The sequence below is a fragment of the Macaca thibetana genome, chromosome 10 (genome assembly GCF_024542745.1).
Source record: "Macaca thibetana thibetana isolate TM-01 chromosome 10, ASM2454274v1, whole genome shotgun sequence".
NCBI classification, from domain to species: domain Eukaryota; kingdom Metazoa; phylum Chordata; class Mammalia; order Primates; family Cercopithecidae; genus Macaca; species Macaca thibetana.
The window spans coordinates 86,055,920-86,078,328 of NC_065587.1; the positions used below are offsets into that span (position 1 = coordinate 86,055,920).

The following is a 22,409-nucleotide window of genomic DNA, read 5'->3' on the forward strand; positions in this document are numbered from 1 at the left end:
TTATGATCCTCTGACATTTCCTCATTGGCTTCTGCCATTTAGCATTGCAGACCCAGCCCAGTTTGATTTTTTTATTCCTTTACAATTAAAATGTTTTGGGTTTTTTTTTGTTGTTGTTGTTGTTTCTGCTTGAAAGCTTCTGGAATTTTGTCTCTATCGCTGAAATTTAAATATTCCCTGGAATATGGCTAAATATAGATCTCATGTTATTAATCTTGCCTAGAGTGAAGTGAGCCTTTCAGTCTCTACACTGAAGTGTTTTGCTCTGTGGCTTTTCCAGTGGTTCCATTTATTTGTTTGTTTGTTTTCCAGGAATATTGTTAGGAACATTCCCAAGCTGAGGAACTGGTACACACTGATAAATCTGGAACTTTGAATTCAAGCTGTGCTCTTCTACTGCCCAGCTTGCCTGTCATTGCTGCCCTCGGTCTAAGGACCAGCAATGGAAAAGAGTAGAGTGGCCTCCTAACTATGCATAGACTATGGGCTCAGTTTACTGTAGGTTTCAGTGAACACTAGCAATGGACATGTCATGAGTTAACGCTTTGACTTCTGGGTTTTAGGACCTAAGGCTCAACATTTGCCTTTTATAACATCCATGCAACCCACCCTGTCTGTTATGTGACACATTCCCCCTCTCAGGCCTAAGTTTATAACTCTCTGGCTATAAATTCCTAAGCATGGGGCTTTCCCCAAATGCTGGCACCATTAAGAACAAATGGGACAAGAAAACCCACCTTTACTTCCACCTCCTGAGGCTCCTCAGTAAGGAGATATTGAAGCTTCTAGAGTCAACACAAAGGCAACATGGAGGAAGAGTCATACAGGTCCCCATGAAAAGATATCTGACTTGAGATCATTCCCATTTGATAGCAGTAGCATTTGCTGTTGAGAAAGCATTCAGAAATATTCCCATCCCCCAAACTAACGATAACTTTATCGTTGAATCTCTGTTTCTCTGTTCCGTGTCCTACACACCTAAAATTTTCCCTTTCAGCATTTTTATCTCTTTCTGGTAGAACTGCTAAAATTCACCTTTGTCATTACCAGTCCATTTCTGCATTGTGAATTCTGCTCTTTGCTGCTTTCAAACCAGATTTAATTTGGCTTTTGTGCTTGGCATCCCCTTCTTGTCTCTATAATTCTTCAATTTGCCTTTTGTTCCTTTTTACCTTTTGTATCTTTTGTTTAAAAAGGTAAAATTCTTCAGTTTTACCGCTTATCTTGATGTGTTTTTCCCTCTCCATCTTACGGATTTGGGCTATTTCATCAAAATCTTGATGTCCATCCTAATTAATACACCAAGGAAATTTCCTCCGGTTCTTATGCTTAGTTATTTTGCAGTGCAGTGCTTTTCCCTGAATCTTCAGCAGGATGTTCCCCTCCCCTGTTCCCAGCATTTTTCATTCCACTCTCCTACGTGGGTTTCTTTTTTCTGGCTTACTTATTTTTGAATGAGATCAGCTTTACCCAAACCCAGAATTCACCACCGGACTCACTGCTGGGTTGTCCCTGGTCTGTCCATTAACTAAGGCACCTCCTGAGATATACCACTGGAAGAGCACAGTTCTTTGCCAAATTCCCAATATTTAAAGGATTGGCCAGGTGCAGTGGCTCACACTTGTAATCTCAGCACTTTGGGAGGCTGAGACAGGTGGATGACTTGAGGTCAGGAGTTCGAGAGCAGCCTGGCCAACATGTCTCTATTAAAAATACAAAAATTAGCTGGGTATGGTGGTGCATGCCTGTAATCCCAGCTACTTGGGAGGCTGAAGCAGCAGAATCACTTGAACCCAGGAGGCAGAGTTTGCAGTGAGCCAAGACCGCACCATTGTACTCCAGCCTGGGAGACAGAGCAAGACTGTCTCAAGTGTAAATAAATAAAATAAAAGATTGCAGGGTTTAAATTGAATCTCTTCCTACCCTTACTGCATATTTCTCTGACACTCTGAACAAATGAAGTGATTAATAACTGACAATCCACCAGAGTTCTTATGTTTCCATTCACACACTTAAATGTTGTGATTTATAGCTCCTAAAGTGAAGCGGGCCGCCACCAGTATCCACCTCCCTTCCATAAATTGTGTATTTCGGAAATGTATATGTTTTTTCTTTATTGATACATATTATTTTATGTTTACCCTTTCAAAGAAGGGTTCTTGCTAAAAAATTCTCTTGTTTTCAGGAACCCTACAGAGATGGACCATCAAATGTGTTTATCTGTTCAGCTGCACTGAATAGCTATGCTACTTAGCAGCAATTCTTTTGAATTCCAGCAGCAGATGGACTATGAGTTCTGCTTTTCATGGCATGTCTTGAGTACTTCAGTGAGAAACTCAAGAGCACTAGGCAAGGAGTTAGTATCCAGAAGCCTCTTTCAGACAAATGATTCTGGCAGAAAACTGTTTTTAAGAGGAACAGACACAAGAGCAGAATAACCACATGTGCTCTCAAAAGTCAGACTTGTTTACAGAAAAATCTATCTCCACAACTGTTTTTTCACAGTGTTCCATGAACATGCTCCAGGGCCACCTCTCAATACTCACGTGTGCAATATGTATTTTTGCATCTTTCCAATCCTGTTCAGCCTGCTTCAGCTGCTGTTCAGTGAGAACCATGTGTTCCCAAAAGTGTAAGGTTAGCCTGGCCATAGGGGTAATTGATTTTCTTTGATGTGTTTGTATAAAGCACTATCCAGTCCCATTTTACAAGAAGGAGAATTGGAGTAGACAGTTTAAGGAGTGGACTGTATACTGTAAATGTTCTTGAGTGATAAGGCGTGTGTCACACCCAGCACCAGCAAATTATACATACACACACATGCAACAAAATTAGCATCATTCAGAAGTTCTTCCCACACATTTCAAGAGACATTGTTGCGATGGTGTTATTATTCCATGTTTACTTATTTAGAATGCATTTAGTGTTAAGCAATCTATAAAGTTCTTGTTTGTTTGCTTGTTTGTTTGTTTGTTTGTGTGTGACAGAGTCCTGCTCTGTCACCCAGACTGGAGTGCAGTGGTGCAATCTCCGCTCATTGCACCCTCTACCCTCCTGAGGTCAAGTGATCCAACTACCTCAGCCTCCTCGGTAGCTGGCACTACAGGCATGTGCCAACATGCCTGGATAATTTGTGTATTTTTTGCAGAGATGGGGTTTCACCATGTTGCCCATGCGGGTCTCAACTCCTGGACTCAAACGCTTCACCTGCCTCAGCCTTCCAAAGTGCTGGGCTTACAGGCGTGAGCCCCCAGGCCTAGCCCATTTCTTTTGAGACAGGGTTGTGCTCTGTTGCTCAGACTGGAGTACAGTGGCACGATCATGGCTCACTGCAGCCTTGACCTCCTGGGCTCTAGTGAGCCCCACCTCAGCTTCTCGAGCAGCTGGGACTACAGGTGTGCACCACCACACCCGGCTAATTTTTTTGTTTGTTTGTCTTTTGTTTTTTGTTTTGGTAGAGACAGGGCCTTGCTATATTGCCCAGGCTGGTCTTGAACTCCTGGCTTCAAGGGATCCTTCTACCTCAGCCTCCCAAGGTGCTGGGACTACAGGCATAAGCCATGCACCTAGCCAACGTTTATTTTTTATCACAACACAGTGAGGTTCCTGCTGTAATTATCCTGATTTTACAGGTGAGAAAACAAATGTACAGAAAGCTTAAAAAACTTGACTAAGGCCAAACAACTAGCAAGTGGTGGATTCAGTATATGGGCCTAGACAGTCCTTCTCCAGAGACTGACTCTCACTATCACTTTATTCAGCACTCTCTGTATTGCATAAGAAGAAATACATGTTGCATCTGTAGCTGAACTTCATACAACTCACACCAGCTACATTTGGGAGACAGATTCATTTATTTAAAAATTCCTAGTGGCCACCACAACATCTGATAGTTAATAAGCCCATCTTAAATGTTTGTGAAAATGAATGGAATTAGATGGTTTTAGTAGCTTCAGTTTGACTCATCTAAGAAAATAGTATAACCCACATGTAGCTGTCCTCCTGAGGGTGGCCTCTGTTTTCACTATCTGCCAGCCATGAAACAGGGCTCCCTCATCCCTGCACAGATATCTTCGGTGGAATTTGTCAGCAATCAACCTCACTTCTCCAGCATGAATGTTAGCTCTCTTTCTGCATGTGGGAGGCAGAATAATGACCTTCCTAAAGATGTCCACATTCTAAGCCCTAGAACTTATGAATATGTTATGCCACATGGCAAGGTGGGGTTAAGGTTGTAGACGAAATTAAAGTTGCTAATAAGCTGGCTTTAAGACAGGGAGATTATCCTGGATTATCTAAATGGCCCCAATGTAATCACAAATATCCTTACAAGAGGAAGGCAGAAGAGAAAGTCAAGGTGATATCATACAAGAAATATTTCATCCACTGTTGCTGCCATTGATGATGGAGAAATGGGATCATGACCCAAGGAATGAGGAAGCCTCCAGAAGCTGGAAAAGGCAAAAAAATGAATCCCCCCCAACCAAAGAGCCTCTAGAATGAGCACAGCCTTACTGACACCCTGATTTTAGACCTCTGATCTCTAGAACTGTAACAGAATGAATTTGTGTTGTTTTAAGCCACTAAGTTTGTGGCCATCTGTTATAGCAGCCACAGAAAACTGCCCACTGCAGGATGAAAAACCACTTTCTCCTGGTATTTCTCAAAGGGCTAATCTAAGAGCATGGATTGTTCTGTACCTTCCAGGAGCACTATTGCAAAGTCGATTCATTACTTTTTTCATTTGTTCCGCATCACCATGCTGAGGCTCATTAACGCCCTGTCATCGGTGCTCCATGCGTAAGTAGAAGTGTGTTAAGAATCAATCGCTCTGACCTTTATTCCTTGTTGTTTTGTCATTCGTGGGCTGCTTGGCTTGACATATGAATTACTCTCCAGCTGCCTGGTGCTGGGGAGGCACAGACACCAGCCCCCAAATATTTCAGACATATGCCAATTGCAATTTCAACACACATTTTTTTTCTACCGTCAACCCTGGAACTGTTCCATTGGCAACGAATGAAATATGAATAAGAGGAAATAATTGACAAGGCATTGCTGTTGACTAAGGGGCTAACCTTTGAGGAAGATTAAAAACAGATGTCTTGAAGAAGAAAGAACTGAGGAAATGAATCTTCTCTCTCTTTAACTCTTTGGTTCATTGTCCTCATCCAAAAATTAAACTAACACACTCTGAAGAAGGTTTAAGGAGATCAGGAATTTTCAAGAATTCATTTGTATTCTGTAGCAGACAGCTTGTTTGTGTGTTTCCCATTGAAAACTTAAAAGAAACAATACTGCAACCTTTGTTATAGCAAATAACTGGTGAGTGTATCCCTCCATGCCAAAGACATACCAAGCATAAAAAATATGCCTAGAAAAACAAATAACTTTGGAAGGCTGTTTTCCCGGTGCCTTCTCACTTCCTTTGTCTTAGTCCTTCTTCTCGTGATGGTGCCCAACCTAAGCCCTGGATCCTTTGCTATTGATTTCAGCAGTATTTCTCCCTGACTTGCAGGAAACTGCCCAAGGCTTTCAAAATTACCTTTTCCATAAACTGCTGTTCCTTCCTCGAACCAATCTCAACCAACATCTTTGCAAAAAGCTGCCTAATTAATGAGTTAATGCACAAGTGTGGGTAAGTGATAACACCTGGATGTGCTACCCTTCCCAGAGGACTTGTTTTCCAAATCTTTTCAAATAGAGACATAATCAGCCTGGATAATGCGTGCTCAAAATTAAAGCTTAACCTTTCATGGCAGGAGTGCGGTCAGTGTGCGTGTGCTCAGGGGAGGTGATTTGGGTCATTGGAGGCTTTCTTTGTGCCCCTCAAATCACAAACCACTACCCAAATGCTGCCCCTGCTTCCACCCTGACGATGAAATGATTTCATGGATATATTGACCATTATAATTATAGCCAGTGACATTTATAATATGTTTCATTATTCTCAACAAGAAAAGTTTATTTCATGTCATCCTCACCAGTAAGCCTGTGAGGTCAAGAAATCCATCATCCCCATGCTATACATCAGAAATCAACAAACTTTCTGTAAAGGTCAGAGAGCAAATATTTCAGGCTTTGAAGCCATATGGTCTCTGTTGCAATAACTCAACTCTATGGCTGCAGTGCAAAAGCAGCCACAGGCAGGGTATAAACAAACTGGCATAGCTGTGTTCCAACAAAGTTTATTTACAAAAGCAGTCAGCAGACTAGACTTGCCAAATCCATGGTCTGGATGAAGAAAGCACAACCTGGAGAATTTGAGGACCTACCTCAGAATATGCACAAATCAGAAGCAATCCACCTCAGAACCCAAACCCAGTTCTTTCTTACTTGAAATTCAGTGCTCATTCACTGAACCACACTGTTTGGGGCATAGTCTTTGCATTCATAGACTTTGGATCCATGACTTTGGATCAAATTCACAATACTCTCCACCCACCCACCTACCTCTCTCGTTTTCATCACACACACTTGTAAGGCAGCAGCTGGGGCTGGGGTACCATCATTAGCCTGTGGCCATGGAAACAGAGTCAAGGTAACTGACCCACAGGACCAAAACACATGACCTTGATGGTATTAGCTCTTTCCATTGAAGGTTGCTGGCCATATATAGCATAATTGAATGAAACTGCAGAACATCTTCAGTCAGATCCACCTGTGCCTTCGAGAAGCACATTAATGAGGCCTCCCTCCAGCACAGAATGGGAACTAGGCAATCCAGACACGTCCCCACCCAGCATCTTCCTTCTGGTTCACTAGCAGAACTGGATCATGAATCAACAAAATGAAGGAGGCTTTGCAAAAACAAAGCTTTTGGAACCCGTATTCCTGGGTGGTGCTGGAGCCATTCATTCCCAGCCAGGTGCCATGAGCACCTTCTCTGTGGGTCCTGTTGGCTCCCCTTTACCTCTCACCCCCAAACACCTTTCCAGGGAGGTATAGTGCTGAGTGCACTGGTCAGATGTGGGGACACTGACTGGTCACAGCTGGAGTGAAGAGTGACAGAAACTTCTTCTCGTCCGCCTACCCATTTGTCCCTCCTCCCATTTGTCCTCCCAGGAGCTCTCCTTGTTAGACTGAGGCCCTTTAGACCACCTGCAATGGGAAACACAGCCATTCACCTGGCCCGGGCAGGTTCTCTGGGGTGCTACAATGTGCATGATCAAAGCTATTCATGTATTAAAGAGGCTTAGCTAGCTTTACTTCTTTACTGCACTCACATCTCAGGAGACACTCATTGAGAGGAACACATCATTTTGGCCAAGAACAGCATTTAGGGACTGTCTAGCTTCTCTGGAAAATTGTCCTCTCAAGCACACCTCAGTCTAACCATCCCTGCCTTAACATCCAGCATAGAGCCTCCATCTTCTAAAATCCTTTTCCTTAATATAATTTCCTAAATCCATCTCCTAACATTCCCCCACCACACTGGGAACAAGCACAGCCCTGGCTGCAGTGCACATGTTCCAGCAATGTAGAAGCTGAGATTTCACTTTCTCAGGGTTCTCGTTGGCTGCCTTGGCACCTCGCTCCACGAGAAACATCTTCGATCCCTCCCTAATTACATTGATTTATCTCATGGTATACCTTGTATCCAGAGCTTTAGATGATAGATAGCACTTTGTTAATATCTTGTCACTAAGACTCAATGACTGGAACTGTGGTCAGAGGCATGCAGCCATATCCTCCCTCCTCAATTGATCACCTTGATTCTTGCAAGATGGGCCAACCTCTGCAAATGAGGGCAATCAATACTGTGCATTCAGCCATAATCGTGGCTTAACTCGGTATTCTTTGAAAACTTAAGCTGTGTAATTTGCCTGTAATTGGGCTTTCCAAAAAGTCATACCTCCTGCTCAAGGAGGCAATTAAGCCGGCAGACTCCCTGTCTGCTGCCTGCTCTCTCCCTCCTGACATCTGACTGCCATGGGTCAATCTTCCCTCCGCGGACCTCTCTCCTCTCCAGATCCCTGTTTGGATCTCAACAACCAAAGCCAGCAGCTGGTGGCAAAGTAGATGAACTAGAACATCTGAGCCTTGGAGTGACCTTTTTCTTCCATAATCTCCCACGTCATTTCCAGCAATGGCTTTTGGGGGTTCCTTGCTTGATGAGCTGTGTCCAGCTCATCAATTCAAACACTGAGATAACACACCGTGTTGCAAAGGCAGAAAAGCTAGAGCCCCAACAGTGAACCCTCATGTAAACCATGAACCATGGGTGAAGATGATGTGTCAGGGTCGGTTCAGCATGTAACAAATGCACACTGTGCTCCAGGAGGGATGTTGATAATAATGGGAAGGCTGTGCATGTGAGGAAGCAGAGGATATGTGGAACTCTCTGTGCCTTCCTCTCAATTTACTGTGAACCTAAAACGGCTGAACGACAGAAAAACAAGAAAGACGAAAGAAAAAGAAAGCAAGAAAGAAAGAAGAAAAAGAAAGAAGAAAGTAAGTCTAACAAAAAGATGTGGAGACGTGCCCTTTGTGCAGATGGGGACTTGTGTTGCATTTAGGACACGCTTAGGAATGGACTCCAGCTGGCTTCTCTTCCCACATTTGATTTGCTTTGTCGTGAGTTAGCTAAGAGCAAGAAAATTAAAGTCCAGGTATCTGGGCCACTTTGGAGCGAGATGAGCCTGGCTTGAGGTGTTTTGGAACAAGAGAAGTCACTACCCCACTGCCTTTCTACATTACAAAAACATTAGCAAAAATTATAGAAGTAATTGCTGGCATTTCTCGAGTTCATACTGTGGGCCAGGTGCTTACATGCACCATCACTTTTGGTCCTCACCACAACCAAAGTACACGTGGGAGCAGAGGAGCAGCACAGTACGGTAGAGAAGTACAGAGCTAGACTGCTGGAGTGTCGTGTCAGTTTGCGAGGGCTGTCATACGGGGGCGCCACAGCCAGGGTGGCCTAAAGAACAGAAATGTATGGAGGTAAAAGTCCGAGATGAAGGTGTCATCAGGGTTGGTTTCATCAGGACCATGAGGGAAGGCCCTGTTCCAGGCTCTTTCCTTGGCTTGTAGATGGCCGTCTTTTCCCTGTGTCCTCACACCATTCCCTCTGTTGGTAACAGTGCCTGAATATGATGACCTTAGTTATATTGGATGAGACCCCACCCTAATGACTTTACTTAATGACCTCTTTAAAGACACTATCTTCAAATACAATCCCATTCTGAGGTACTGGGGGTAAGGATGTCAACATTTGAACTTAGAGGAAACACAGTCCAGCCCACAACAGGCATGACCCACAGCTCTGCCCTTGGCTAACTGTAAGACCCTTAACCAGCCACTTGGTGTCTTCATGCCTTCATTCCTAACCTCTCATGTGGTTGTCGGGGAAAATAACTGAGATAAGGTACATGAGTACTCAGGGCACTGCCCAGCGCAACAGTCAGCCCTCAGTAAATGTCAGCCATCACTAGGGCTTATCCTTATTTTACAGGTGAGCAAACTGAGCCTTAAATGGGCTCCACAGCTTGCTGGAGATCCCACAGCCAGAGAACAACAGGTACAGCAGGACCTGTAACTCATGTCTGCCTGTCACCAAGACCAAGCTCTCATCCACAATCCTACGCTGCCTCCTTCACAATATTACACAGAAGGCAGCTGTGTGCCTACAAAGAAGTCAAGCTATGTTCCCCTTTTTGTGAGATGAAGGATACACAACCCAATCCATTTCAATTCTTGCCACTTCCCAAAGCTTGAAACGAGAGTTCTCAGACCTTCCTCTAACACCTTGTGAGAGGAAGAACTTACCCTGTCCCTGTCTGGTGCCCAGCTCTGTGAGTACACCCCAGAAATGCCTCAGATCCTCTACCCTCCCCAGGAAGATAACAATGACAAGGATGACCAGGCCAGGGCCCAGAGGGAACTTCTACCTTCAGCCCTAATCCTGTGTCCCATGTGGATGTGTCCTCATGCCCATCCATGGGTGTTAAAGCTAAAGTGTTTTAACCTGTCAGGAAAAAAAAAAAATCTTCTACCTATAATAAAGGCAAGGTACGTTACCATGCAAATTAAGAGGTTTTTAACAAATAAAAGATTCATGCTCTTTGGGTACTTTCGCTACATTTTTAATACTTTCCCCAGCACACTGGCTCACTACGCCGGCTGCTCATTGGAATTACCTGGAAAGTTTTAAACACCGCTGAGGCTAGGGCCCATCCCTAGCAATTCTCAGTTCCCTGCTCTGGTGGTTGGCCTGAGCATAGGGCTTTTGCCACCTTCCCAGGTGATTGCACTGTGCACTCAAGGCTGGGGACCTCTGCTTCGCGAGGACATCTTGTTGGCTTGTAGTGACGTTAACTCCAGTCTCTGCCTCCTCCAACTCCACATGCCTTCACCCTGTGTGTCTGTATGTCTTCACATGGCATTCTCCTTGTTTCTAGGCCCTCATAGTATAGTGACACCAGCTGTACTGGATTGAGAACCCATGCTAATCTAGTATGACCTCATCTTAACTAATTACACCTGCAGTAACCCTATTTCCAAATAAGGTCACATTCTGAGGTACTGGAGGTTGGCACCTTAATATATCTTTCAGGACAGCACAATCCAACCCATCACAGTGCTAAATAAAAAAATTCTCAGTGACACAGGAAATACTTTCACACAATCAAGGACATCATAGATTAATAAACCAGTATTTTCAGCAACATGTTGGTTTTGTGTTTTATGCTCCTTTTCTTGCTCTCACTTCAAGCAAAGACGTCCCTCACCCTCTTTGGAGGAAGGTCTCCCCTTTGCTCCCCTTCCTCCTGGCCCCTCCCTCCCCAGCACAGTCAATGCTAATGAACAGCTGTTTAGTTATCAGCCCAGCAGGGAAGTGATCATGGCCCAAGTCCTCAGAGAGTTATATGCACGGTTAAGTTGTCCCAGATCCTGGAAGGTTGACTATGTTATGTGCCCATAGGGTGAGGCAATGTGGCTTAGTCGAAAGTTCATAGCATTGAGAATCCATCAACCTGATGACTCTGCCATGTTTTAACTGTTGGACAACGGCTTCCAAAACTTCCTTTTCTCAACTGTAACAATACCTACCCCACAGTTTTGTTGGGAAGATTAAGGTCAGGCGTGGTGGCTCACGCCTGTAATCCCAGCACTTTGGGAGGATCACCTGAGGTCCGGAATTTGAGACCTGGCCTCAAATTCCAGGGTTTCAGCCCGGCCAACATGGTGAAACCCCGTCTCTATTAAAATAAAACTTAGCCGGGCATGGTGGCTCATGCCTGTAGTCCCAGCTACTGGAGAAGTTGAGGCAGGAGAATTGCTTGAACCTGAGAGTCAGAGGCTGCAGTGAGCCAAGATGGTGCCACTGCACTACAGCCTAGGTGACAGAGCAAGACTTCATCTCAAAAACAAAAGAAAAAAAAAAAAGATTAAATGTAGTAAAAGTACCTTGTTAAGTGTAGAATAATATGCAAATGCACAGGGATGTTTTCTGCTGCATCCTAGCATGGTCATAACTGGCACATCATAGAGAGACTAGAGGCGGGTAAGGGATGGGTAGAGTTGCTTGGGTAACATTTGTGCACAAATGTCAAATTAAGGTTCAAAAGTTGAACTAGAATTGTGAAATAGCCATCTGTTCATTTTAAATAAAATATTACCTAGTACCAATTCTGCTAAAACTATTCCAAAAAATCAAGGAGACTCCTCTCTAACTTATTCTATAAAGCCAGCATCACCATGATAGCAAAATCTGGTGAAGACACAATGACAAATGAAAACTACAGTCCAATATCCCTGATGAACATAGATGTAAAAATTCTCGGCCAGGCGCGGTGGCTCAAGCCTGTAATCCCAGCACTTTGGGAGGCCGAGACGGGCGGATCACGAAGTCAGGAGATCGAGACCATCCTGGCTAACCCGGTGAAACCCCGTCTCTACTAAAAATACAAAAAACTAGCCGGGCGAGGTTGCGGGCGCCTGTAGTCCCAGCTACTCAGGAGGCTGAGGCAGGAGAATGGCGTAAACCTGGGAGGCGGAGCTTGCAGTGGGCTGAGATGCGGCCACTGCACTCCAGCCTGGGGGACAGAGCGAGACTCCGTCTCAAAAAAAAAAAAAAAAAAAAATTCTCAACAAAATACTAGCAAACCAAATCCTGCAGCACATCAAAGTCAATTCACCACAATTAAGAAGGCTTTATTCCTAGGATGCAGTTAGTTCCGCATATGCAAATCAATATATATGATCATCACATAAACAGAATGAAAAAAAAAAAAACCATATTATCATCTCAATAAATGTAGAAAAAGCTTTTAATAAAATCCATCATGCCTTCAAGACAAAAACCCTCAACAAACTTGGTATTGAAGGAACATACCTTAAAATAATAATAAGAGCCAGCTATGACAAACCCATAGTCAGCATCATACTGAATGGGCAAAAGCTGGAAAGATTCCTCTTAAGGACAGGAACAAGACAAAGATGCCTACTCTTACCACTTCTATTCAACGTAGTACTGGAAGTCCCAGACACAGGAATCAGGCAAGAGAAAGAAATAAAAGGCATTCAGGTAGGAAAAGAAGAAGTCAAATTGTATCTCTTCATTTATGATATGATTCTATACCTAGAAAACCCTAAAGACTCAACCAAAAGGCTCCTAGAACTAATTAAAAAAAAAACTTCAATAGCATTTAGTTTACAAAATCAATCTGCAAAAATCAGTAGCATTTCTACACACCAATAACTTTCAAGCTGAGAGCCAAATCAAGAACACAATCCCACGTATAATAGCTATAAGAAGAATAAAATACCTAGGAATACATCTAACCAAAGAGATAAAAGATCTCTACAAGGAGAACTACAAAACACTGCTGAAAAAAGTCATAGAAGTCACAAACAAGTGGGAAAGCAGTCTATGCTCATGGATGGGAAGAATCAGTATCATTAAAATGGCCATACTGCCCAAAGCAATCTACAGATTCTACACTTTTCCTATCAAACTACCAATGTTATTTTTCACAGAATTAGAAGAAACTATGCTAAAATTCTATGAAACCAAAAAAGCCCGAATAGCCAAAGCCATCCTAAGCAAAAAGAACAAAGCTGGAGGCATTGCATTACCCAATGTCATACTATATTATAAGCCTACAGTAATCAAAACAGCATGGTAGTAGTACAAAAACAGACACATAGAACAATGGAACAGAAAAGAGAACTCAGAAATAAAGCCACACACCTACAACCATCTGATCTTCAAGAAAGTCAACAAAAGTAAGCAATGGGAAAAGGCCTTTTCATTCAATAAATGATGCTAGAATAACCGTCTAGTCATATGTGGAAGAATAAAACTGGACCCCTTTCTTTCACTATATACAAGAATGAGCTCAATATAGATTGAAGATTTGAAAGTAAGGCATCAAACAATAAAAACCCTAGAAGAAAACCTAGGAAATACCATTCCGGACATAGGCCTTGGTAAAGATTTCATAATGAAGACTCCAAAAGCAATCACAACAGAACAAGAATCGACACGCAGGACCAAATTAAACTAAAGTGCTTCCGCACAGCAAAAGAAACTATCAACAGAGCAAACAGGCAACCTAGAGAAAGGGAGAAAATATTTGCAAATTATGCATCTGACAAAAGTCTAATACCTAGAATCTATAAGAAACTTAAACAAATCAACAAAAAAAAAAACCATACTTTAAAATGGGCAAAGGACATCAACAGATACTTCTCAAAAGAAGACACACAAGTGGCCAAAAAACGTATGAAAAATACTCAACATCACTAACCATCACAGAAATGCAAATCAAAACCACAATGAAGTACCATCTCACAACAGTCAGAATTGCTATGTTTAAAAAGTCAAAAAATAGTCTGGGCACGGTGTCTCATGCCTGTAATCCCAGCACTTTGGGAAGCCAAGGCTGGAGGATCACGAGGTCAGGAGATTGAGACCGTTCTGGCCAACATTGTGAAACCCCATCTCTAATAAAAATACAAAAATATTAGCTGGGCGTGGTAGCGCACGCCTGTTGTCCCAGCTACTCAGGAGGCTAAGGCAGGAGAATAGCTTGAACCCCCCGGGAGGCAGAGGTTACAGTAAACTGAGATCATGCCACTGCACTCCAGCCTGGTGGCAGAGCAAGACTCCATCTCAAAAAAAAAAAAAAAAAGCCAAAAAGTAATAAATGTTGGTGAGGCTGTGGAGAAAAGGGAACACTTATACGCTGTTGGTGATAATGTAAATCAGTTCTGCCACTGTGAAAAGCATTTTGGAGATTTCTCAAAGAACCTAAAACAAAATTATCATTCAATCCAGCAATACTATTACTGGCTATATACCCAAAGAAAAATAAATCATTCTACCAAAAAGACACGTACACTTTTCTATTCATGACTACACTATTCACAATTGCAAAGACATGAAATCAACCTAGGTACCCTCCAAAGGTGGACTGGATAAAGAAAATGTGGTACACCTCATATACACCATGGAATACTATGCAGCCATAAACAAGAACAAAATCATGTCCTTTCCAGCAACTTGGATGCAGCTAGAGTCCATTATCCTAAGCAAATTAACACCTGAACAGAAAGCCAAATACCAGATGGCCTCTCTTATAAGTGGGAACTAAACATTAGGTACACATGGGCATAAAGATGGGAACAGTAGACAACGGGGACTACTAGAAAAGAGGAAGAGCAGGGAATACAAGGACTGAAAAACTGCCTATTGGGTACTATGCTTACTACCTGGGTGATGGGATCATTCATACCCCAAACTTGAGCATCATGCCATATATGCATGTACCCCATGAATCTAAAATAAAGTTGAAATTACAACAAAAATTTTCTAAAATTTTTCAAAAGATATTCTCATAGAAATAATAATGATAGCCAGTAACAAAGACTTCTCTTTCTTATATTTTTTGTCTGTACAAACGTGTAGACCAATGGCCCTATTTGAGGAAGCATTCTAAAACTAAATACAGAAGTGAACTATACATTATTTTTTGAGAAGGGGAATAATTAAGTTGTGTGCATGTTATTGGTATCACATGTAAATGGTAATAAAAGGTATAGTGTATGGAAGGATAAAATTCAGAGAAGGAGGAAGAGACAATAAGTCAGTGACCTTTTAGTAACAATGTGAAAATATAGTTTAGACACTCGGAAATATTTCTCTGACATTAAGGGCTTTATCATACATAGAATTGTAACACTGCAGTCTTTCCCAGAGGTCTTCCAAAATAGTTTATAACTTAATCTGTCTGGTCATGGTAATTTTATTTATAATGGAAAACAATGTAAATGACTAATAAGAGGTAAATGGATAAATTGTGGTATATGACTCTGGAATATTTAGGTAGCCATTAGTAATTAAAATATGATAGCTAAGTAGCAGTATATTAAATTCTTATGGTAGGATATTCAGTGAAAAAAGAATTCACAACTTGTTCTATAGTACGATTACTACTCTTTAAAAATTAAATATGAATATGAATTAAGATTGAATGAGAACCCAGAACAATAAACATGATTAATAGGGTTACACGGTATCATTGTGGGGAAAAAAAAGTTTTCCAGTTATTTGTGTGTAACAAGTGAAAGCATATATTGTTAAAGGTGTTCCTCTCCTTCAAAGTGTAACTGTGGACAAGAAGTTACAGACAGACTGACAGGCTCGGAAAGCCCCCTTCAGTCTCAAGACTCCTAAATTCCTGAGCTGCAAGGAGGCAGTGCCCAGAGAGTGCAGCATTCCTAAGCATCACTAGTTTCCATTAAAACCTAATTTACGGAATTAACAATTAATTTCATGGAAATGAATTTGAGCAGTCTTTTCATTAAAGCGCACTTGGTCTAAATGAGTTTGGAGTGACTGTAATAGCCATTCCTGCACTGTTATTTATAAAGGTGAAATCTGATGTGAGTATTGTTGTTCTCACGCTACCGAGAAACAACATATTGCTGAGAGTTTTCAAATTTCCGTGTGATAGTTGCTCTTGCTCCCGGAAGATCCTCTCAAGGAAGTTATTGATGACAAGGAGTCCAATAGAATGGGAATCCCTCAGTGAAAGTCAACCAAGGCCTCCGTTTAGTAAGTAGAGCAGACAAAGCTCTACTCTCTCGTTGTGGGACCAAAATGGGAAGAGGCAATGGCCAAAGTCAGATGCCTTCTTTCCCAAGTGCAAGAGGCACTGGCTTGCTTCCATAGTAAAAGAAGGTTGTGAGATGGGTGTATCTGATGGCTACATAAATGTATAGCTCTCCAGGTGGAGAGTTATACATTTACTTCAACATTTTAAACATTCTGTTAATGAATATGCACGCGTGCGCGCACACACACGCACACAGAGCTATGGGAATACGCTGCACAAATCTCTGACTTCAGGGAAAATAATTGACCAAGGCCCCCAGCTGCTGCACTCTGAAATCTGTCACTGTGCCAACAAGGCCACACTCTCCCCAGTGACTGAGAGCAGCAGGGGAACTCAGGCAGGCCCATTTCTGGGAGACACAGGGCTCCTCAGATTTAATCCCCCATAGTTTTACCAAACCATCCTTAGGTTACAGGGGAATCAAGGATGAATTCGCCCAACTTTGTTCACTGTTCTTTACTTGGGGTCAGACTTACATCACAGTTTCTGGTATTTTTCTCTCATAAAATATTGCACATTTAATCCCAACTTGGCAATGGCTTCCAAGAGGATATATATGTGTGTGTGCATATATATGTACATATGTGACAGTATGACACACATATATACACACATACACACATATATTTATATGTATACAAACATACATGTGCATAAGTATATGTATATGTACCTTTGAATTATAATTTATCTCCATTTGATGGGCATTAGTTAGGTCCAAATTTTTGCCATTATAAAAACACCCATCTATCCCATTTTTCTAATAATTTCACTGTTTCTTTAAGGAGTTTTATTTAAGTTCACCACAGTGACTGTGACTGTTCCTTGTTGGAATACCTCCAAAGAACTCCCAGAGCCAATGCCACGCTTAACACTCGTTTTCCACATGTAGAGATTTTCTGGCGTGGCTAGAATTTCTCTGGAAAACGAGCTTCAGGCCTTCTCGTGTCAGTGTGCAGAGTACAGAGGTGAGAAACTAGCCTTTCATAGGTTCCTCTGCAAGGCAGCACAGTAAGCAGGGGAAGCGTTTTCTGCCACGTCTGTGGTCTCTTCGTTCTTCTCTTCCTGCCGTCACTGTTGGCCTGGACCCTGCTGTTCTTCTCTCATCTGGTATCCATTAGAGTTCTTGATGACAAGCAACAGAAATTGATTCTGCTTCACTTCAACCAGAGAGAAGTTGTCAGGAAGATATCGGGGGCCCACAATGAATGGGTGGTTGGAGGATCAGTCTTGAAAGCTCCGGGGCTGGGCTGCAGGAACACAGTGAGGATCTTTTACTAGGAGAGCCTAGTGAGTGAACCTCCAGGGTAGACGGGCTCCAGGGGATCCTGTTCCTTGCTTCACTTTCCCAAGATTCAAATCCTGGGAGAGAGACACCCACAGAGGCACCCTTAAGGCAGAGGGAGATTCTAGTGCCTGTGGCAGACAGGCACCTAGAACTGCACTTCCACCAACACAGAACCTGATGGATTGGAGGTAATTCCCCCAAATACACTGGGGAGATTTGGGAAGAGGAAAAACAAATGTTGGGCTATAATATAATAGTGATATCCAGCAGCACCCTTTTATATATGTGCATAATCCTTGGGTTTGCACATGTTCAGGGACTGGCCACAACTGTTGCATGATAAATTAGTCTTTGTCCAAGTGAAAGCAAGTTTCCTGATTGAGACAAAGCCTAGGCATTGCCGGGAGCCCACCTGAACTACCTCAGCTCCTAAGTTGCATTTCCATCCAAGAGCCTGGGGTTCTTTCTCACTATCCAAAACTGAAATGTTGTCACTGCCAGGACAGCAACACCGTCTGTCAGTTTCTTGTCAGAGGTTCCTCTCTTACCTTCTAGGACTTTGCTGTGGGATCTGTTGGCTCTCCAGGCAGGCTTCATTGTTTGTCTGTTTGTTCTTGTCTTGGGGAAGTTTTCTTTTTCAGCAGATTCTCAAATGTGATAGTACTGTCAACAAATTAAAGGCTGGGAAGCCCTCCAGAAAAATTATCCGTGCCGTTTTCACTCTCTCCCTTCCTGAATCCACATCAATCCTCTCTCGTTAATAGAAATCTTCCATTGTTTTATTTCACTTAATGACCCCTACCACATTATTTTCTTTAAGAATACTTTTCTCAGCCAGGTGCGGTGGTTCATGCCTGTAATCCCAGCCCTTTGGGAGGCCAAGGTGAGTGGATCACCTGAGGTTGGGAGTTCGAGACCAGCCTGACCAACATGGAGAAGCCCCATCTCTACTAAAAATACCAAATTAGCCAGGTGTGGTGGCGCATGCTTGTAATCCCAGCTATTTGGGAGCCTGAGGCAGGAGAATCGCTTGAACCCGGGAGGCCGAGGTTGCAGTGAGCCAAGATCACGCCATTGCCCTCTGGCCTGGGCAACAACAGCGAAACTCTGTCTCCAAAAAAAAAAAAAAAGAAAGAAAAGATTACTTTTCTCTATCTAATTCTTACTTTAGGGAAATTCACTTTGAGCCATCACCAAAGCCTGTCTGTTCAGTGCAACCATAAGTAAATGCTCTCGTAAAATAACCGTAATGGGTCAGGCGCAGTGGCTCATGCCTGTAATCCCAGCTGTTTTGGAGGCCGAGGCAGGCAGATCGCTTGAGCTCAGGAGTTCGAGACCAGCCTGGGAACTATAGTGAGGCTCCCCATCTCTACAAAAAAAAAAAAAATAATAATAATAATAATAATAATGGTAAGGTGAGCATGTATATGAGATGAACTTGCTTTTGCTGAAGAAAAAAAAAAATACACCTGATATACAAATGAAATTTGGATTCATGGAGACAAATTCCAGAAGAGGGAATGTTCAGATTATATTCAGGTAATATGTCAGCATTGTCATTCCAGGTAAAGATGGCTTTACAGCAGGAAGGATTTGACCGAAAAAAGCGAGGTTACAGAGACATCAATGAGATCGACATCAACATGAACGATCCTCTTTTTACAAAGCAATGGTATCTGGTGAGTGTCTTTATGTCCTTTTGGACATTTCTCATCTTGAGACTCTGGATAAAAGATGTATTCTTGTATCCTCATTATTCACTAGGATGTTAGCCAGTATCCAACTCAGTGACCCTCTCTGTCCCCTTCCATATGTATTGATTTTCTGTCACGACCTGTGCATCTAGTTCTCTAATCTGCTTTCTTCTGGAACTGCTGAGTAGCCCTGGTCTCCTAGGGTCCAGGCTATGACCAACAACTGATGGAATTCTCTTTGATTCTGAAAAAGTGCACCAGTGTATAACTGAAGACTTGCAAAACTATATAAAAGTCAAATCAGAGGTCTGGGAAGAGTAATGCAGGGGTCTCAACAGACAGAGTAACAGGGGACATAATGAAGTCACAGGCCTGAAAGAAAGGATCCAATGACTTCCCAAAGGGCTAGCAAGATAGCTTGGAGACTAAAGTAGCAAAAAGAGCATCTATTAATGCTTCCTAAAACAGTGGCAGGAAATCAATTCCATGGGGCTTAACTGATGAAGGCTTGGAGGCACTAAAACCCATTTTGTCTGGTGAAGTGAGCATTTTGTGGGTCACCAACAGTTCATCATGATCCATTTGGACTGGCCGAGATATGTTTAAAAAGGGATCAGTGACTCCAAACCAAGCTGAACTGCAGGGCATATTGACAAAAGGGAGTGACTAATTTGTAAATGTGAATGAAACTTTATTTTATTTAAGATTAAAAAGTGATGAACAAGAGAGAGAACTAAATTACAGCCTTGCGGACGGCTACATTACAGGAATTCATCACAATTTCCCTCCTGGGGCTGCAGAGCTTGACTCTGCCTTATGCTTTTTGGCATGGAAGTCCGAAAATCCAGTATGGGTAATTGAATGAGTGTATTTGTGTTAGTCAGGAAAGGCTAGGTTTGTTGCAATAATGAACAACCCTCAGATCACAGTAGCTTATCAAAAGCAAGGCTTGTTTCTCACTTTTGCTACACAGCCCATGCTTCATAATTGCTCAGAAACGCAGGCTGACCAACCTCCATCTGAGCTCCATTCCCACACTGCTTTCATGAGCCCCTCAGCAAGGAAAAGGGGTAATAGAATTTTTAAAAGAACCTCTTAAAGTTTCTGCCTGGATGTGAAAAATGGCACGTGAGATCACATGCCATTGGCCAAAATTAGTCATCCGCCATTCTAACTTCAGAGTGGATGGAGAGGTGTAGTCTTAACGTGTCTCTAGAAGAAAGAGCATGGTAAATTTTTTAAAGAGCCCTAATGACAATCACACAATGTTTTAGCAATATCACAATAGCCACTGATCACTGTGGGCTTTTGCCAATACAAGTTCTGACTTTATTATTCTTTTTACAATCCATCCTGGAGAAAACCTACACAGTACAAAGACGCATGAAAAGATGGGAATGAACATGTTAACGTGGAATTGCTCTTTGTTTTCCTTTCTTTGTCTTCTGAAATATTTTTGGGGGCCAGGATGAGGGGCTTTCGGATTTCTTTTTCAGCATTAGAACATGCACTAAAGGTGAGCCAGTTTTCTTTAATTCCATTCAACAAATACTTTTGAACAAGACTTAGTGTGGTGGCACTGAAATTACAAAGATTAACTAGGACATGTTACCTCCTGCAAAAGATATTGTTATTTAGTAAGAAGTTATATTCAAATAAGAATAATCCAAAATATGCTGTAAATTCAAAACATGAGGTATAAACAAAGAGGTATGAAAGTGAGCATTTAATTCTAAATCAGGGAGGGTTTCCTACAATAGCAGCTCTTTTATAGAAAAAGTTTAAAGATAGTGATCTAGTTATAAGATATGAGGGGATTGAAACTATGTTTGCATATTTACAGAAAACAGAAAACACTAAGTGTTTATACCCAAAAAAAAAAAAAAAATGGAGAGGAAACGCTATAGGTAGGTTAGGAGGGACACCCAAAAGCACTGTTTCATGGAAGTGGCCTTTGAGCTGGTCCTGGAATATTAGATGGCTATAGAGCATGTCAAGTAAATATGTATATGGGTGCTTTACAACACCAAACTGATACCATTCTTTGCTTTGAAATTCCTATACCAGATCAATACTGGCCAAGCTGATGGCACTCCTGGCCTTGATTTGAATGTGGCTGAAGCCTGGGAGCTGGGATACACAGGGAAGGGTGTTACCATTGGAATTATGGATGATGGTGAGTATTTTGAAGCCTGTGCATCATTTGGAAATAAGCGTGCCTTTGCTTGCCTTTCGATAAAGTTGGTACTGTTTTGGAGATGCTAACCAGAGATGGAATAGCAAGATACTGGGCCTATGACCACACTGCACTGTGACCAAATCTTCACCTTTCTTCCAATCAGTGGTCCTCAAACTTGAGGTTGCACTTAACAAATATTTTTTGAATAAATAAATAATAAACTAAACAAATGAATACATGAAAACTGCCTGTCACTCAACCGTAATTTCTTACTGCTTACACTTTACCTTAAAATGTCCTCTAAATCTCTTCATATTTACCATCAATTTTTCTAGACCCACACTATCCAATGTAGTCGCCACTAGCCATATGTGCCTATTTAATTTTACATTTTAATTCATTAAAGCTACATAAAATGTAAAACTTTATTTCAATTCCTCAATCACACTAGCCTCAAGTTCTTCATACCCACATGGGGCTAGCAGCTGCTGAAATTCAATTCCATTTTCATCATCAGAGAAAGTTACATTAGTGCGACTCTACATCCATAAAACAGCTTTTCAGTAACAGGATTGGAGCTTGGGGAAATTTGACTTTATTGCTGCTTTCAGAATGAACCCTTGTAAAGTAGCCTTTGATAACCTTTTATTACAGACACTCCTTACATGTTATTCATCCTGCGAGCCTACCAAAGACTTAGCAGGGCTTCATTTTCTATAGTTTGTGATATGAAAACCAATGGGCTTGATGAATTGGCATTTTTCCAACTACACACGTCCTTGGCCCTGTGGAGAATCGCTGCCTGTAGTGGTTTCACTGGGGACGTCTTATTGCCCTCCATCACCCATCTGGGTCCGCCAGCAAAAAGCTCCACTGTGCATTATTGATCCAATTATATACAAAGGCTACACAGAGATGAAACAATGCAGCCTTTCCCATCTGAAGATCCTCAAAGAACAGAACACTATGTTCCTTAAAGTAAAGCTTTGAAGCAGAAACGACAGAGGAAACCAAGAGGAGCCAGCCTGCTTAAAACCTGTGTTGTCTTGTGTTGGCTCATTAAATATCAACATAAAAACAATGCCTCAATGTTTTCTGATGTATGAGACATTTTTAAGTGG

At 42.1% G+C, this 22,409-nt stretch overlaps 2 protein-coding genes across 11 annotated transcripts in view; both read left to right on the forward strand.

The window, feature by feature from the left end:
* Positions 1-22,409, forward strand: part of DSTN (destrin, actin depolymerizing factor) — a 1,228,633-nt gene that overhangs the window by 961,271 nt on the left and 244,953 nt on the right. The window lies entirely within an intron of this gene.
* The window catches only part of PCSK2 (proprotein convertase subtilisin/kexin type 2), a 254,163-nt gene that overhangs the window by 110,495 nt on the left and 121,259 nt on the right, over positions 1-22,409 (forward strand). For both annotated transcript variants that reach the window (XM_050745361.1, XM_050745362.1), the window contains 2 exons: positions 18,981-19,094; positions 21,177-21,285. In XM_050745361.1, the coding sequence (XP_050601318.1) occupies positions 18,981-19,094; positions 21,177-21,285 (223 nt within the window). The remainder of the gene's footprint in view (positions 1-18,980; positions 19,095-21,176; positions 21,286-22,409) is intronic.